Genomic DNA, 19,062 nt, shown 5'->3' on the forward strand with positions numbered 1-19,062 from the left:
CAGGCACACTTAAAGTTGACTCCACTTATAGGGACAAATTAACAAATTTTCTCCTCCTGTAAAATGTTTTTTAAAGATTCTAATGCAAACTTTACAAAAACATGTTTACTGCACTTACTATTACATTACACTGTTAGTGAGTGTACCAGTTACTGCACGAGCTGCTAATGTAGCTGTATGTGTCAACGCCCCATTACTTTACTAGCACAGCAATCCTAATATTACTAACGCTAATTATAGAATGTTCTACTGCAGCAATGTACTTATAGATTTACTTTACACACCTGAGCAAACCAATACAACTGTACTGGTCAATTTACCACATTGCATGCTACAACACCGAACTGTACATACAACACTAAGCACTGCTACCACAATTGGTACTACTAGCCCCAGGTCCAGAGAACTTGCAGACATCTCAAAAAGCAGCAGAACCTCAGTTTTATTTACTTGATCACATAAAAAAAAAAAATACTTGTCTGTACAGCAAAATTTCTCAGAAAAAATAAGAAGCTAACATAAGGCACTGAATCTTCACGGAGTTGATCCAAACAGACGAGAAACAGAAAAAAACACCCAGGATGAAGACAAGTGAGAATCCAGCAGCCGGAAGACGATGCGAAACAAAATTAGCTACACGCACACACAGTCTAGTTACTGTTGCTTTGTAGCAGCACTAAGACTTTTACAGCTGTTGTCAAATCAGCTCAACAATAAATCAAATTTTTGTTGCTTTAATCCTTTTAAAAACGTTCATGCTGATAGAAGCTCAGTGAAATAAATGCATGTCGTTTTTGACATTTTATTGTTTGATTCATAATGCTAATGCTAAGCCCTAAGTTATAAAGGATGTCTGTCTTCCTGTTAAAGACACAGCTCAATATTTTGGAAATTAACTTTTCTGTGGAGCGTTTCATGTTTGTAGCTACAGGTGTTAGCTAGTTAGCTTAGCATTAAGACTACGCCCGGGTTGTTTAATTTGGATTAAAGCAATATCTGAATATTTTTCAGGAGTTTTCAGTCTATATGCTATAATAACCAAATGCAAGTAGGGTTTTTCAAGTATAATAATTCCTGGCTTATTACTTTTCCTCCAGGCTTAATGCTAAGCTAAGACAGCTGTAGCTAGGAATAATAACAATCTTCTTGTCAAACACTAAGTGAGAAAACATTTCCAGAAATGTCAAACTAAAGAAAGCCATGCTGTTCTGTCACAATCACATTAAGGCAATTTGATCCGATGTCAGGTCACCATGGTGCCAAATTCTCTGTAGCTCGAATCTGTAGATGTTTAACATGATCAGAACTAGAACTGCAGTGATTGGACAATCAATAGAAAAAAAAATCTTTCAAGTTTTGCATGTTTTTTGTTAGAGATATTTTTCCACAATTTGTTGGAAAGACTTTGTCTTGATTACACAGTAACAATCATTAGTTGCCGCCCTATTCAAAACACAATTTAGTGTTCTTTAAGTCCCCACATCTAGCTACTGAGAAGTGTAAAAGTACATGTAAACTCACACCTGCTAACATGCTAAGCTAATGAGCTATGAGGTTAGTAGCGTTTGTATTGAAGTCGCTGCTGTGACGACGGAGAGAACCCATTCTAGTTTCATTCTGATCTGCCAATCAGATGGTGATGAGAAAATTGAGGCGCCAAATCGCATGAGAATATTTCTGTTGAAAAACGTGAAGAAACCAAAAGCTTTGAGAAAGAAAACAAAACGATCTCTTCTCCTCTGACTGCCTGAGAGCTAGTGGTAGCCTCTCTCTGAGGTCCCCGGTCCCAGGGAGGGGCCATACAAGGCGTGGTTGTATACCCCCCGCATATCTCCCCCTTGCCTCCTCCTCTGTGACCCCCTCCCTCCATCACGTCCCCCCCTCCCTCTCCCTCTGTAGGGCTTCCTGATCGTCCCTCGGAAGTTTGGGGTCGGGGGGTTCGATACCTCCGTTTCCTTCCAGTCCTCCTCTGTGCTGCAGCCCACAGAAAGACCCTCTGGCATGGCAACATGTGATACAAAACCCAACTTGCCAGGCTCTGGTGGGACCCCCACCTTGCCAAATGTTTTTCTAAGGGAGCTGTAGCGGTTGTTGTCAACAGGCATTGTTGCTATAGAGGCAATGTCATGAGATCCAGGGCTGTTAGTGGGTTTCACAGTTGTCATGGTGACATGCTGAAAAAAGAAAAAAAAAAGTTTAACTTAATTTACTACTACTACTACTACTACTACTACATTTATTACTGTACCTAGTTAAAACATCAGGAGTTTATTCTCTAGGGTTGATAACTAGCACCACAACCACCACTGCTACAATCACCAAACCAAGCAGCAGTTGAAGTAATATTAATGGAACCCCTATCATTTATCTGTGTGTGTTTGTGTGGTACGTACTATAGGCATGTTGTTGAGTGGTGGGTCCACTAGCAGCACGCTCTCTTCCTGTTCAGTTTTGAAGCCTGATGGAGAAAAAAAAAACAACAAACTGTTAAAAGCTGCACTGAGACATTCTACACGTTGTCTCCCTCTGCTGGCAAAATGAACAGCTCAAAATCGCAAGATTTAAATACCCTGAAATCCTTTGTGCTGTCAGTTAATAATTTACACTAAAGACTGATTGATTGAAAGCCTGAAAGTTAAATTTTCGGCGTAAAATTCTAAATCTCATGGTACCTTATAAAAAAAACCATCTACGTAACATAGCTATTGACACTGGGAACCACCAGTGTTCTGTTGTTGTTAGCATTAACCACATTAGCAGGAGGAGGGATCTCAGGAGTACCTGGGACTCGACCCAGCCCATGGACAGACACTGTGTCCCCATTGCCGGACTGATGCTGCGCCATAGTTCCCTGGCTCCCCTGGAAGCCTTCAGGGATGGATGTTGGGTGATATCCCATTGAGGATGGGTGGTATGGTGGCATGTTTGTGGGATATGATGGGTGCGCTGAGCCTTGACCTGAGTGGTACCCCTGAGATGAAGCCATGGGAACTGGGTATTGTGGAGCTGCAGAGGAGTATGGAACCGAGTAGCCAGAATTCCTGGGTGGGGCCATCTGCTGCTGTTGCCATGGCATCCTTTGGGGTGGAGGCTGGATGGCAGGGTAACCAGGCTGGTTGAAAGAGTGTTCACTAGGACGAGGAGGCTCTGTGAGTGTGACCTGGTGGTCATACGGGGTTGGCACTGATGCGGAAGTTGGAGAGTATTGAGAGTACGCCTCCTGGTGCCTGCTGGGAGGATTTGAGGGAGGGAACTGGGGTGTAGGGGAGGGAGAGCGGGAGGGGACTTTGGGGTGCATCGTGTAAGCCTGCTGGAGCGAGATGAGGTACATGTAAGGGGGGAACAAGGGCATAGAGTAGGCCTGTGAGAAAAGAACAAGAGCAGAAACATCAGAACACAGAACTTATAAAAAAATAAATAATGTAAATGAAACCAGCTTTGTTTTGTTTCTCCTAAATGTTAAATCATCCCAATTCCTCTAGTTGTCTTACCTTCACACCAAGGTTGAAGAAAAACCTCAAGACATTGACATCTGCAGAGAAAAGGAAATGAATCATAAGAAAAAAAAGCTTCTAGCTTTTCATTTTATTTCAATTCTTTCTTTTGAGATATGAAACTTAATATTTTTGTGAGCATTTTGTAATATTTTTCCACACTTTTAAATAACAGTCTGTAATAGGCAGTTTTAACCATTTTCTGACATTCAATTAACCAAATAATCACTAGTACCAAAGCGCAGGTACGTGTATCGAGCACAAAGAGCGAAACACCATAACTCCGGCGCACACATCGCTTAAAGAAATATCGTGACTGATACAGCTGTTGAGGCGCCACATTTTGTTTGCCAGGCAGTGCTGCATTTGACTGTATTCGTGCGGAAAAGAGACTTTGTTTGGTGCCGTTTATCAAAATTTGATCATGGCTCTGCGCCACAGAGCTGCCTGATATAAACAGGAGCACTTTACCAGTGCGAAGACAAAATCGCCTTAGCTCCCAACATGCTTCCAAAAACTTTTTTTTTTTCCCTTAATGAAAATGTAAACCCTGCATTTTCCCCCTTACATACAAGTACAACAGCACTCCCACTTTCACAAGCACCATTTTTCATGAATGAAATTTCCAAAACTTTCATTCTGATTTCACTTTCTTGCAAAAAAGATATCTGTACATTCTGCATTTGACATTTTGAATAATACATACTATTCCATTTGATATACTATTCGATTGATATTGATATTGTAGTTATATTCAAACTGATGGGAATATATACAGTCACTGGCCACTTTATTAGCTACACCTGTACAATCTAATGCAATCCAATAACAGCAGTTCTGCCATGAATTCTACTTTCAAAAAAGGTTAGAAGTTCTCAGTTTTGTAAGTTGAAATTGTCACCCTGGGGCCACAACTGAGAAGTTATAACATTGTAAAAGTACATTGCAGAGCTGCAGCACTGGTTTGCAGTTGTACCTAATACAGTGGCCGTTAGTGTACACTTCTCTGTAATTGTTAGCACTTTATTATCAGCTGGTTTTGTAAACAGGACCAATCAACATTCAGTGGGACTCCACATGTCAGAAGGGATGAGCCTAGTTCAGTCTCCACACACTTTACCCACATTGCCTGCAGTGTTTTTTGTTTTCCAACAGATGTCTCTATTAAAGGACAACTTCATTAAACTTCCCTCTGACTTAACTATTGTGAAATATTCCTCTGCTTCTAGCTGAAAAACTCCTCCAGATGACATCACCCAGAAGAGTTTAAATGATGTCGTGTGGTTGAGCTCTGGAAAAGCAGGTTGACCGTGATTACAAACTCTATAGTGTGAGCAACAAAATAACATAATCTGAAATGAAGGTTCCTCCAAGTCATGTCATGTGGGAGCACAGAGATAGTTTGATACCAGGAAGTCAAAGGGAAGTTTAATGGAATTTATGTGCATGTGCTACACAAACCAGAACAAAAAGAAGTGAGTTCAAAATCAGCGAAGGTGTCCCATAAGGGATCCATCAACACAGTGTCAACAGTTAGGGAAATGTGCCACAGACTCCATAAAGCATTATGTACTCATCACTATTAATCATAAAAACATTCAATCAAGCAGGGGAATCAATGGTGAAAATAATCATCAGTTGCAGCTTTACTGATTTTTAAATTCTCACCTTGGGGTAGGTCATCCCCAGTCTTGCTGGAGGAGAAGGCTGGAGTCGGGACCACGTCCCCCTTTTGTCCCTGGGGAAATCCAGGGTACAGGACATCCTGGTAGAGCTGGGACAACTGCTGCAGAGGAACAGATCCTGGGATGGATGAAGGATGTGGGGGAGGAGGAGGGTGAGCAGAGTGTACCTGGGGGTGAGGAGGGTGTGACTGTTGAGTGGGAGGTTGAGTCAGGGATTCTGGCTGAGGCTGGGGGTACTGAGTTGGTGGGGGTGCAGCTTCTGATGTATTCTGGGTGTTATGGGTTTGAGTTTGGAGAGAGTTATGGGTAGGGGAGGCAGAGAGCGAGAGGGAAGGATGTGGAACTTGGGAGGGGTGAGGAGCCTGTACCACCTGGCTGTGGAGGTGAGGCTGGGTGATTGAAGGCTGGGGCTGCATAGAGTCAGAGACCGGGACAGTGGTCTGGTGGGTTTGGGGGTAGGAAGCTTCCGGAGGTGGATGAGACGACTGGACCTGGGCCACCTCAGACTGCGACTGTGAGGGGTACTGGACCTCACATTGGGGCTGGAGCTGGGAAACAGAGGCCTGGACCTGTGGGAAGGGAGGCTGAGGCTCGACCACAGGTGGCTGGATCTGACTTTGTGGCACAGTGCTCACGTCAGTGTGGGGAAGTGAGGACTGAACTTCGGCCTGCATCTGGGGCACGGAGATGTTTGGAGGTAAAGAATCATCATTTTGGGTTTGATTCTGGGGCAAAGAAGGCTGGAGTAATGAGGTCTGTGGCACAGAGATTGGGCACTGGTTTGGGGGCACATACACCTGCGGATGAATCTTAGAACTTTGGCTTTGGGAGGTCGGAGGTGGAGTGAGAGGTCCTCCAAACTGTGGCAATGAATCTGTAAAAAGAACAAAAGTATCTCAGGCTAGGTAATTATTACCTGCACACAGCTCTGCAGAAACATCATAGATCTAAGGTCAGACGATCGTGGTGCTATAAATTCCTGCCAGGATTAGGCCAAGAGACAGGCTGAACTTTTCAGTCCTTACTAAAAGTGCTTCACGTACTTTTTCACTCGTGAACACAAGCGGCAGGGAGCTGCCATTCTAGGCGCTGGCCTGATAACGTTAGAGTTCAGTGTCTTGGTCAAGGCATGTTGACATGTGGACAGTAGGAGCTGGGGATCAAACTGATATATCCTGTTTACAGTCTCATACACACAACACTGAAGACCAGCTTATTATTGCCTGTCATAACATGGACAAGGGTTGCAGGAGGTATGACACATTATAAGACATCCTGATACCTGATTCTGATTTTTTTAGGAGTTTGAATAATGCTTGACAACTGACCTTAACAGCTGATGACCAAATCTTTGACACCTTAGACTTTTTTTCCCCTTGTGCTCTGGAGTTTCTAGTCTAATAGTATGAGGCAGGAAGAGCCGTAGTGGCCGTTTAAGACTACGCACAAACTGCATCGTACCAAGTTTTCATTTGATGATGGACCTTTTGTGCACAGTTTATTTGCCATTATCCCTCTAATATGCTGGCACTTCTCTACTGTCAGCTATATAATACAGGCATGAACAGCATCCACAGCAAAAAATGCAGAGGTTGTGCTCAGAACTAAGCCAACTACTACTCAAGGCAGGAATTTATGGTGAGCCATCTTAGAGAGACAAAGACTTACTGAAATTGGTATATCAGTGCACAGTTTGGGACAGAAAGCTGCTAAATGTTACAAAAAATAAATAACCCTGCACTGTTGTCCACCCATGGACAACAGTGCAGTGCTGGAAAGGTATTTACATGCTGTTTAACAGACTATAAAACACTATCGTTAAAAGAAACTGATGGCCGAGAAAAAAAGAAAAAAACATACTGTCCCAGTCAGACAAAGTATTTACTCCACGGCAGATTATATTTAACCCCTTTCTTAATAGCAGAATAAGAGGTAATTGGTGTCTTATGTTGATAGATTGAAAGGTTCTTTTACAGTCTGAAATTTGGAAATTGTGAAAAATTGTGAACAATGTGAAAAGAATCCAGGCACTTTGCATGTTTAGAGCTTTATCAATCAGGCAGACAGGCTTAAAGAAAGACCTTCAGCAAATGGATGGTTTTGCTTTCACACAGCAAAACTGTGGCAAGTTCTTTAAGTTGCTGAGTACGGAGAAGGGTGATTCATTTAGGATTTTTGTTTTTACATGCCTTTTTAAGATGTGCCTGGATAAATACTTTCTGAAGCATCCTCAGTCTACTTTTAGCATAAATAAAAGTAAAAGACAGTAAGAAATATAGATTTCTTACTTGGAGTTTGTGCTTGAGCTGGTGGATCCTTATGGACTTGAGCAGCAGGATGGATAACACAGGAAGGAGTCTGGACTGAGGAGGAGGTGGTGAGGGATGAAGGACTTGTGGAATGGAGGAGAGAAGCAACAGGCGGGGAGGACCGAGGGAATGAGGAGGAAGGAAGGAAGCCCTGTGCAGCCACGGGAGAAGGAGCTATGGGAGCAATAAACGTGGGAGGTGGGACTGATGAGGAAGGAGGTGGAGAAGGAGATGATTTGGAAGGAAGTGAGGAAGAAGAGGAGGTGGGAATTTTAGAGGAAGAGGACAGCGAAGGAGAGGAGGCTGAGGAGGTGAGGACGGGTGAAGCAGCGGGAAGAACAGGGGTAACAAAGGAGAAGACAGAGGCAGAAGACGGGATAGAGTGAGGCGGGGGACCACTTGGTGCAGGACGTTTTGTGCCAGGAGCGGCGGCAGCAGCAGCAGCAGCAGTAGGAGCAGGAGCAGCAGGAGCAGGAGCAGGAGCAGCAGAGCTTGGTGGAACAGTAGCAGTTGAAGCATAAGACTGGGCATTTGTTTTAAGGCTGGGGGCAGCAGAGGTGAGCGGCACGCATGAAGTAGAGCCCGGCACTGCAGCAGCCATGTTTTTGTCAGGAGTTGAAGTCTTCCGGGAGCTCAGCTGAGCAAGAGTAGGTTCAGGGTTTACAGGCGAGGCAACAGTTGGTTTGGCAGCTGGCAGGGTGGGGTTGGTAGGCGTAGTCGTATTTGCAGTAGGTGCAGTATTAGCAGTAGTAGTGGCAGGTGGTGGGGTGGAGGACTTTGGTCTGTCGCCAGCAGAGGGAGATTGTGCTCTGACGTCTTCAACTGGGCTTCTCTATAAAAGCAGAGAAAGAAGAATAAATGTTTCTGCTAAAAACTTTCTGTGGAGTTTTTCGTTACAATTGAAACTCAAGAGAACACAAAACTAAAATACTAATAGGGCTTTTTGACCACGGGAGGTGGTAATAAAACCCGAGTTCTCAGTACTTGCTGGGGGAGGAGGCAGGTGTCTGTGGGGCTGTCACCACTAACTGGTTAAAGGTAAATGTCTCTCAAGCATTAGCATGCACAGTGCGTATATGAATTTATAAAATTATTATTCTGTAGGCCACAACACCCTCCAGGAGAATTGATGGCTTCTTATTTTTGTTTTGTCTCCCTTTTTTTTGGTGGATTAAATCTTTATAAATACTGGCAGCCCTGCACACCAATTGTAGGAGCAACAATACTACTAATGATGAAATCTCCTGCAAGTGCACCTCCTCATGATTCATCAGCCTGAAGTCAAAGGGAGCTGGAGCTGATCCCAGCTGACACCCATTACCCACAACTGATGTATTTCAACAGTTCACCTTGTGATCACCACGACAAACAATAGCTTTCCTCATTGGTCAAGTGCCGTGTAGTGATATAACGTCTGATATACCTTCAAACTAATGAGTGTTTGGCTCAGTCACTGAGGTTTCTGCACTAAACAGCCACTCACCATCTTGTTTCTCTGGGATCTTTTCTTCTCTCCTCCCTTCCTCTTCCCTCCATCACCATGCATTGTAGGCTGAGCCTGAGGGGAAATAAAACACATATTTAGTCCGTTTCTCAGACAATCTAAAAAACAAAACAAAACTAAAAACCATTACTGCATCAACAGGTGTATCTACAACAAGTGAGAGCATATCAGATAATTCTGTCCGGCTACGTGTCAGTGCCTGTTAACTCACCCCGAGGGCAGGGAAGCTGCGCTCGTCTCGGAGCTGGATCTCCACGAGTGCCACGTTTCTCTTCTCCTCTTCTTTGGCCAAACGCTCCTTCTCTGTCAGACCAAACGACAACGACTCCGTCAGACACTTCCTGCAAAAACAATCACACTTGTTCACAACTTTCAGAACATCACCTACAACATTTTCTAAAGTCTCTTTTAAGACGAACGTTTCCAGACAACACGAATATAAATGAACTGACACTTTATATTATGGTTCCTATTCACTAATGGACCAAACAGCTTTTTTCCGTTTTGAAGGATTTATCAGTCCACTAATTGACTGTCCATCCACTTACTAAGGCAAATGTGATCAGACTTCATTGATCTCAAAGTGGAGTGTGTTGGTTATGTAAAGTGTGTTTTAAGATGAAGAAACAAACAAAACACTAGCTGGACATTACAAGTACAAGAAGAAAATAGAGATATTATGAAAAAGCCATACATTATAAATACTGTTTTACAGCACTAAATTGAGTAAATAACAGTTTATGAGCAGAGGTGGAAAAGTTTATGTAATTATAATTATGTACTTGTACTTTAAGAATTGCCATTTCCTGCTGCTTCATACTTCACACTTGACTTCACTACATTTCAGAGACAAATACAGTGTAAACCCACCAAGTTACTTTTTTAGTTCAGTTACTTATTGGTATCTGATGTAATTTAACCCTTATTCAGTGGTGCACTGTTTTTGTTTTGTTGTGTGTGTTGTCCTGGACTGTGTATATGTCCCAGTAGTTTTGTTAAAAACATGTTGGGAACCAACACATTGTCATATGGTGAGCAAACAGCTTCCTTATTACAAATTCTGCAACATCAGGATTCATTTAGTCACGGTTGTGTGTAGGTGATAAATCAAACTCCAAGATTTTCTCTTTTAGCTCTGCTTTTGGCCTCCACCAAATCCCAAGGTCACTTATTAGGTGGTGAGCAGCAGGTGGACAGTGGGGTTATGGCTGCCTCAAGAAAACTGATAAGATGAAAAAAAACATGAAATGTTGAAAAATGTCTACACACACTGACCTGTTGGGTTTTGCCCCTCCGTGCTCCTCTACAGTGGCCTGTGGGGGCCATGAGTGCTGCTTCTGCACACGCCCAGTGGAGCCTTGTGATGTTGCCTGGGAAACAGAGGAGGAAGCTGGGGTGCACTTCCCCTTGGCTCTGCCTTTACCCCTCTCCTCCCAATCTGAGAAAGACACAGATTCAACAAGTCACTAATCAATTTAAAGTTATAAAAGTGTGTGTGTGTGACTATGAGAGTGTGTGTGTGTCCACCACCTCCATGTCCGTTGCTGAGCTTCTTGTCTTTGTTGACTACAAGGCTCCAGCTGTTCTCATCACTGGGGGGATGCACACTCCACAAAGGGACCTGTCTACTAAACACACACACACACACACACACACACACACAAATCCCAATAGCCACCATCAGAGCACATCAGGTATCGACCAAATGTCATCAATCCACATGAATTAAGGTTATGAGTTCATGTTTGTAAAGCTACAAGTGATGTCACTTTATGCAAATATTTCATAATCCGTGCATGTCAAAATGAAAGCATTGGTACATGTTTACTATGACATGTTGACAATGCATTCAAACACATGGGGACCAACAGCTGACCTCTGAACACTTATTGTAAGTATGAGTTTGTACCAGACTCAACTACAGCCGCCACTTTTTTGTAAAATGTTCTGATCATTTGTTATGACAAAAATAATTTAGCAGCCAACAAATAAACTTTCCTTCCATTTTTATTTATATTTCATCTATGTAGTGAAACGATAAATAACTCAACTTACATTGCTGTTGGAATCATGCTGACTAATTTGCTCTCAACCCAACTGTAGCTTGCACTTAGTCAGGAGATATTTGCACAAAATTAAAATACAGTTTCTGCACTTTTTGTTCCTGGGAGGTCATTTTGAAACTATGCATGAAGGGAACACATGTTTACCACCGAGCTGGAATAAACTTGCTCTGAATTGCAATTAAAAAAATTTGTTCCGCAACTAATGTAACCGTTTATGTCTCTATTCTTAAAATTGTAAATCTTGCCGTTCTCTTAATTTGCACTTTTATTTTTTCCTTTGTTTAATACATTTTGCAAAGAGCTTTAAATTCAGACATAATGTCATCTTGTCTACAAGTTTAATAATGGTTGACAAATGGAGAATCCCTCAGCAAACACAGAGTTAATATTACGAAAAGCAAGTTTGTGTATGAACTGTACTGTAACCTACCTCTTGCCCAGATCTTCTATGTGAACTGTCACCATGCTGTTGTTAGGAGGAACCTCGATTATTGCGTTGTAATTCCGTCCGTCTAAACGGACCTACAGGTTGTACACGTGCAAACAAACGATGTAAATACCCACACAGAGAAACAGAATTCAAACTGGGCTTTAAATTCTACTGCACTCATGCGTGCGCACACACACACACACACACACACACACACACACACACACACACACACACACACACCTGGCAGCGGTCCCCTACAGTATAGTGCATCTCAGCAGCAATACAGTAGTCCATCTTCTGTTGGGCTAAAACAAAAAAGAAAAAGTTTCTGATTCCTTTCGAATTTCCTTTCACATGTCTAATGATGATGATGTCATAATGATGACTCCGATGTGCAAAACTGTCTACTCTTCCTCCTGTGTTTATTATTAATCATCTAAACAATCATTCAAAATACAACCCCAATTCCAAAGAAGTCGGGATGATGTGTAAAATGGTTGCCATAAGAAATGACATTCACAAGTTACACTTCCAACTCCATTTTCTGACAAACGTGATACGGAAAAAGAAAGAAAATATTCATGTCTAAGAAGCTAAAACCATAAAATCTATACCAGTTAACTAATTAACTAATTCATAAATGAGTCAGCAGCTTTTAGACCTTAACCTTCCCTGATTTGTGTCTGGACTTGTTTTTGTCTATTCCTCTTTAGTGAGCGTGAGTGTGTGCATTACCTTTCTTGGTCTTCTGCCAGACATCGTACTCTACATTTCGGTATAGAGTCGGATTCAGTGAACGTCTCAGCCTCTCAGACAGCCGACCACGCCCGCGGCCCTGACACACACACACACACACACACACAAGGTGATAATGTGTTTGACAACAGAAGCAGCTAAGCGGGTATGAAAAGGACTTCAGTGGCATTTGTTTGACTGAAGTGTGTTTTGTGTTACCCTGTAACTTTGTCTCGTAGAATTCATGCTTGTCCCGTTTTCTACCCTGTATCAAAAAAATGTATGGAGGTAATGAAACAGTAGTTTTACAAAGTGTTTCTCTTACTGATAAAACATGTAAGCAAGTGTTTTGTGACAAAATTGAAAATGAGGAATTTTACAAACAATCAAGCACAGGTACCCAATAGTTACAGACGCAGGACAAAAAAAAAAAAAAAAAAACTTTACTCCGTGGATAAAAAAAAATTTATTACGCCTGTAAGTAAGTTGGCATTTTTCCTACCGGAGAGCTTCGCCCGAGTCCAGCTCCGACTCATCGCTGCTCAAACACGCAGCCATGTTGTCATCACTCAGTAGGTCGTTGGGTCGGCTGCTCCGCTGGCAAACACCTGACAGAAGGTTCCGGTCCATCTTCAACACGTTGTCATACAGCAGCTCGTAGAGGATGGCTGCAGCACAGGAAGAGAAATGCGTTTAGGTGGAAGGTAGCAAACTTTCTATAAACATGTTACACACTTTTCTGAAATGCCACTGGAACCAGTCAGGTTTTTCTAAAACGCTTCTGAAAGTTCAGTATAGTTTCCTGCAGGGGTAACGTAGGTACCTTCCGCCTGCACCTGAGATTTTATGTACTGTAGAAAGATTTCGTACAGTGGAGGCATCAGTTTGTATTCTGCTGGTATTACCTCAATATATTGGTGTAGTTTCCTAAATGTAAATGTGATGTTGTTCTGCACCATTCCCCACACCCAGGAAAGGAACTTTTGGATGTATATTGAGAATTATTTTCAATTATAAATGAGTCTATTAAAGATCAAAATAGATTATTGAATAAAGGAGCCAGTAATAACCTAATCAGTCTGTTAATTAAAATGATTACATGAGACACCAATAAATGTGAATGAAAATAAATTTGTAATAAGAGCACAAAATTATTATGTAAATTAAAATAACAAACAAACAAACATTTGTCCACTATAGCTGTATGCATGTAAATTATCTGGTATAAAGTCCAGAGCCTTAAGTTAGGAAACATTCATGCAGAGGACTTTTAATGACAAACACTCACACTGACAGATAGCAGCGTCTTTTATGTGTCTGCTGGGATAAACGCTGTCATAGTGATTTCCATTCAGAAAACACAACTGCACCTAAATGTGAGAAAAAATAAAGATGGGAGTCAGTGATACTTTGCAGTTTACCATCTAATGCGTTTTAGCTTTGGTCTAGCTAAACAAAGTTGACGCTTAACTTTAAAAGGGCGACTTCAGCAATTTTCAACTGGCTTTCTATGGCTTTAGTTTAGGGTCACTTTTACCTTGTCCTTGAAGTTGTTGTCTGTGATTTGAACAGGAGGTTTTCCAGGCTCCTGGTAGATCAGAAAATCCCTCCTATAAAAACACAGACAGAAAAGTGTTCAATTAACATATTTAACTGCAGCTCAAGTTTCATTTATCTCATATATCTCTCTTTTCTTCTTTCACGCAGGTAAACATCATAACATTTTTGTAGATCAGAAAATAACGCATTTATAATCAGATACTTGTAAAAATTTGCTGTGCACTTGGGAACACGTCAGACAGGCTCCTGGCACCTTTCACTTACAATGTTATGTTCCAGCTGCCAGATTCTGGTTTACTGTATATTTTTGTATAATGACAACTTTACAGAAAACCTGAGTGTACAGCTCAATTTACTCATAATTTCTGTTGTCACACTTTAGAAGTTTGAAATCTTTTCCCAACAAATACTGCAATAATTAGCAGACATTACCAAGCTGTTGCACCGCAGATGCAATCATTTAATAAATCATGGAACTTTCTAACAAAATATACATAAATACAGTTTCATTAATTTGTGATCAAAAGTTTTCCGTTTTCTCAGGAAAAATGTTTTTTTTGCGACATGTTTATGTTTGTCACAAATATAAATATAAATCTTCTTCCGTCACTATATAAACATCACATAATTACATAATATTTCATAACAATAAAAGCATGGACCTGTCCTTCCTAATACCGGCCAGGCTGTGCTTCATATTACACAAATGTACTTACTTGTATATGACAGCAAGCGCATTGATTTCTACTTCTCCCACCCATTGCTGAAAAACACAATTTTATCACATTATAAAATCATAGTTATTCATTCATCAGGATGAACTGACATGTAGAACTAGATTGCTACCACAAACATTTCAATAACAATAATGACATTTGGGAGACTTTAATTATGGAGTAAAGATTAACCTGTGGGTCCTGAAGCTTGTACAGGTAGTGCTCAAAGTCGCCTTCAACAAACTGCAACACAATTCAACAGAGAACTTACACAAATATAACAATGACAACAGGGATAATATTCAGTTTTCAAGCTTTCACGTTTTAACAACAACTCAAGTTTTTATTGTCGTTATTAAAAATGACTAATATTATGTCAATCAAGAGGAGTGTGTACTTCTTAGTCCTATATACAGTAAGCTGAATGAGCATTAAAGTATTAGTAGGTTAGTATGTGTGTTTACTCAAGTACTGTTGAGTACCTCGTGAGAAAAGATTTTAAAGTATTTTCAGGTGATTACTTTCATTTGAATTTAGTTTGTGTGCTTCTGTTACCTGTCTGACAGAACAGTTACCTCTGCTTACACAAACACGTTATTCATTGCTATGTAGACGACACACACATCTCTTTCCCAAAGCTGCATCTAGATATGTTACTATGTGGCAGATAAAAAATAATGAATAATTCTAATTGGTCATTCAAAGTCCACATCCTTGCTCTATGTCTACTAATCTCTAACCAGCAATCAAAAGTCTGGCTGTTTTCAGATAGTAAGCTCTACTTTGATTAACAAGTCACATGCTTTCTTCAATCAGGCTTCTCCCCCATGTCAGAAGCATCTAAGAAAGTAAACCCTTCCCTGCTCACACTGACCTTCAGGAAAATCATGCATACATTTATATAACTGCATCTGAACCATTTCTATTCACTCTATGGTTAAATCAATCTCTCCAAGCCTGCAGTTTCTACAACACATCTGCTAGGTTCTCAGCAAATTCAAAAAACACGAGAGCAGATAAGCTCCATTTTCTTTGTTCTCTGTACTTTTTATAGCCCAATATTATTAAATTTGTTTTGCGCTGAATGTTTTTTATAATGATTGATTTATGCAAAATGTACTCGATTTATAAGTATTAAGTTAAATGATATTCTGGGCCTGATGATTATACGTTTGTTATTTTTCCATTTTTTATTTGACAAACATATAATTAAAGCTTCAGAGCGGGTTGACCAGCTGCTCTCAAAGTGAAAGGAGGACAGTCCTACAGATATGTTTTAGAAAACACAACAAGACTCATTTCTACATTTTCCGTAGCAGACACTTCTCAAGTTTAACAACTACTTACACTACTTGACAACCCTGCCGAACAAGGTTTCCAACAGAATTCTGGGAAGTGTAGTAAAGCCCTGGTATAGAGCCAGACAAGTTGTTGCAATGACGGAATTACCGTCATAAAAACGCAAAGAGCTTTTGCTTTCAGTACCTCCACAATGTTTAGCCTCTGAAATGAAACTACATAGTTATTTCACCCACAGCTTCTTTCCCTATGGGTTAACACATTTCTTTCATATCCACAAGCAATTACAGCCACATCCCGAGACCATTGGTCAATTTTCATAACTAAAAAGCTGAAATCCTAAGAAAGGAGTAGAAATAACTAATAATGAAATAGTTGTCAGTTAAATGCCTGTCAGTGAACAATTAGATAAATCAATTGATGATTGCATTTAGCTTCAGTCCTTTCAAATGCCTTGCAGATAAAGGTTGTGCCTACTTCTTCCCGGTCTACAACCATGTCACCATAGGATTTTAAGTATAACTCCTGCGTCAGTAGCTACAAATGTGGGTGCACTGTTGTCAGAGTTTCACACGTGAATTCAATTGTGTAATAAAAAAGGGACTTATCAAATTAATGAGAGGATAACTGATAAGGAGCTCATCCATCACAAAGCAATTCTGCATTGAAATATTAACTCAATAAAATTGCTGATGAGATGCCACTGACATGTTGGTAGTAAAACCAGACAGAAAAACTTATAAAAACACACACACACACACACACACCAAGGATATGATGTATTATTGCAGATAGATCTGCAACAGAGATCTGTATGTTTATGATTTTTTTTAACAATTGTCATCATAACCCTACATACCGCCTCATAGATATCTCTGTTCTTCTTCAGGTATTCCACACACCGGGCTCGAACTTCAGTATGAAGATTTTGGCTGTGCAGCACCTTAACAGGGTCAAAGGAAAACATTAAGTCACAATCTCACATGTTACACTAATGACGTGCAAACACTGAATAGGAAAATATTCAATTTCCCCAATTTGTTTAACAGGTTTTGAAAACCCTCTCTACTAACGTCATGTGAACCCAGATTATTTGAGCTACGCTGCTTAGAGGACTGTATTTGGAAAAGTTACAACGTGACGGTTTGCGAATTTTAACTGATAATGTTGGTTCAATGGCTCCTAGAGCATTTCCGTAAACCTCGTTTGTTACTTTACGATCTATTCGGTTAACAAAAGACACTGGTTAGCCTCTTATTAGCACAACAAACGCAGCCAGCTCCAGTTTCCCACCTATGCTGTTAGCTTGGTAGAAACTTAGGCGCTTATCGCTTTACCTGTTCGGCGACAGCTCGAAACAAACACGACCCGTCTTTGGCGATCTTCTTTCGATGCAAGCCCAACGATTTCAAGTAGTCATCCATTAATTTCTCCGCTCCCCTCTCATCATTACTTTGCATGTTTTCTCTGACGTCCATGCTAGCGGGCGCTAGCCTCTAAAGCTAGCTGCACAAACGACCTGCGTGTTTGCTGGGTTTGACGGCTAGCTGTTAAAACTTTTAAGACGCTAGCGGCTACACAGTGACAATATCGCCACTGAAGTGAGTTAAATCACTACATCTACAACCAAAACAAGGCCAGTGACACAAACGCCAACTTCTGGTTTCGTTTTCCAGGAAGGTCTGCTCATCCCAAATATGGTGTTCCTAATTGCCAGAAAGTGAAAGTAGAAAGTCAACTTTAGCTATGCGTTAGCCACAGGTTAGCTCGCAGAAACACGCCCCTTCTTCTTCTACGACTTCAAAGCTGGACACGACGCAACACAACATTTCCTGTTTTCCTGCCAAAGTAAAGGTCTCAACACAAACCACTGATGGTTACGATCATTATCTTGCAGTTTCATATCGATTAATTCATAAATATCAGGAAATTGAATAACTCATACACACGTTGCCGTTTTGTCCATGTTTCTAAAAATCAAATTTTAATCAAAACATGGGGTAAGTTGTGCAGCTTTACACTAACTATAAACAGTGGAGTTTGTAGATTAACACAAACTGAAAACATGTTGCATGTAATTTTACCCTATGTTGGTTGTTGGTGCATGAATGTTTGCAATGCTGCAAATCCTGCTAAAGCCCCAAAACCCACGTGGTGGACCAGAGGACAAAACAGTGTGGAGACACTAGGGCACCGCCCACTGTGGGCTGCATCAAGCTGCACAAAATTAGGGAGCCCGGAATCGAAAGTCTTATTATTATTTGACAAAATATTTAAATATTACCCAAAAATGTTCTAGAGGGACTTGGTTTTTATACAAATTATTTGAAAACAGTTGCATTTTCACTCAGGTGCACAAATATTAAATGTATTCACCAGTAAGTGACCTAAACACTGCACAATTTTGAGAAAATACAAGCTTATATTTCAGAGGCAAGAACTGAGGTTTTTACTCCACTACGTTATTTTATAGCAGTAGTTATTTTTCAGAGTTAAATGTTTGATGCAAAACATAGTATATAATAGAAAATATCATATAATATAATATATATATATATATATATATATTGCATTTTAGTATATATGTTACATTTTAATAAGCATTTTTGAATGAAATGTTATAAATTAGTGTCTACATAACAAAAAACTAAATTAATTTTTAAATTCTTGAAATCGATAATTTTTCCAAATAATTTGAAATACTTGTAGACTAGAATTTATTAACTACAAAACATACCAAAATGATTTGAAGCACTGATTTGATTAGACAGTTTCATTTGTAAATCCTCATTTTACACTAGAGTCAATGTATAAAAAACAGGGAAATTAAATACTCAAACAAAACAAAAGTAACTAAAATGTTTGCATGGTAGTAAATTACTTTCCACCACTGACCTTATGCTTTCAGGTGAATACTTCTAAGAGTAAGGTAATTACCACATCTCACATTCCCATTCATAAATACATTTACTTTCTCATAGTGCTTCTTCTTTATTGTCCAGCCACTCTCTCAGTCCACTCCTTCTTTAACCCTCCAGTCATCTCTCTCTTCCTCCACCCAGCCTTCTCTCATCCCTCCTGTTCTCCCCCTGTTCCTCCTTCGCTTCCTGTCATAATATTGATTTTCAGTCCTTCAGAGAGAGACTGGGTGTTGGCAAATGCTGTGTGGATGTATGACTTAAGTCAGCTCTCACTCTTGTACTGCATATTCATTCATTCATTAACAATTAGCATCAATTTCCTCTGCTCCACCAGCTGGAG

General features: G+C 40.5%; 1 protein-coding gene across 2 annotated transcripts; it reads right to left on the reverse strand.

Moving 5' to 3' along the window:
- Positions 1–424: 424 nt before the first annotated feature.
- otud4 (OTU deubiquitinase 4) lies at positions 425–17,538 on the reverse strand. Of its 2 annotated transcripts, none has more exons than XM_067523598.1 (21): positions 17,139–17,538; positions 16,661–16,744; positions 14,695–14,745; positions 14,503–14,549; positions 13,764–13,836; positions 13,515–13,596; positions 12,729–12,894; positions 12,446–12,491; positions 12,227–12,326; positions 11,732–11,796; positions 11,489–11,580; positions 10,523–10,617; positions 10,268–10,430; positions 9,204–9,333; positions 8,972–9,046; positions 7,468–8,320; positions 5,163–6,053; positions 3,492–3,532; positions 2,782–3,361; positions 2,394–2,458; positions 425–2,174 (listed from the first exon to the last, which is right to left on the reverse strand). In XM_067523598.1, exons 1-21 carry the CDS (start codon positions 17,277–17,279, stop codon positions 1,755–1,757), a joined length of 4,260 nt encoding a protein of 1,419 aa, XP_067379699.1. In that variant the 5' UTR covers positions 17,280–17,538; the 3' UTR covers positions 425–1,754. The 2 variants fall into 2 exon arrangements, with proteins under 2 accessions (XP_067379699.1, XP_067379698.1); XM_067523597.1 differs by having other exon boundaries at positions 10,523–10,620.
- Positions 17,539–19,062: the final 1,524 nt, after the last annotated feature.

Source organism: Channa argus, chromosome 12 (assembly GCF_033026475.1).
Source record: "Channa argus isolate prfri chromosome 12, Channa argus male v1.0, whole genome shotgun sequence".
Lineage (NCBI taxonomy): Eukaryota > Metazoa > Chordata > Actinopteri > Anabantiformes > Channidae > Channa > Channa argus.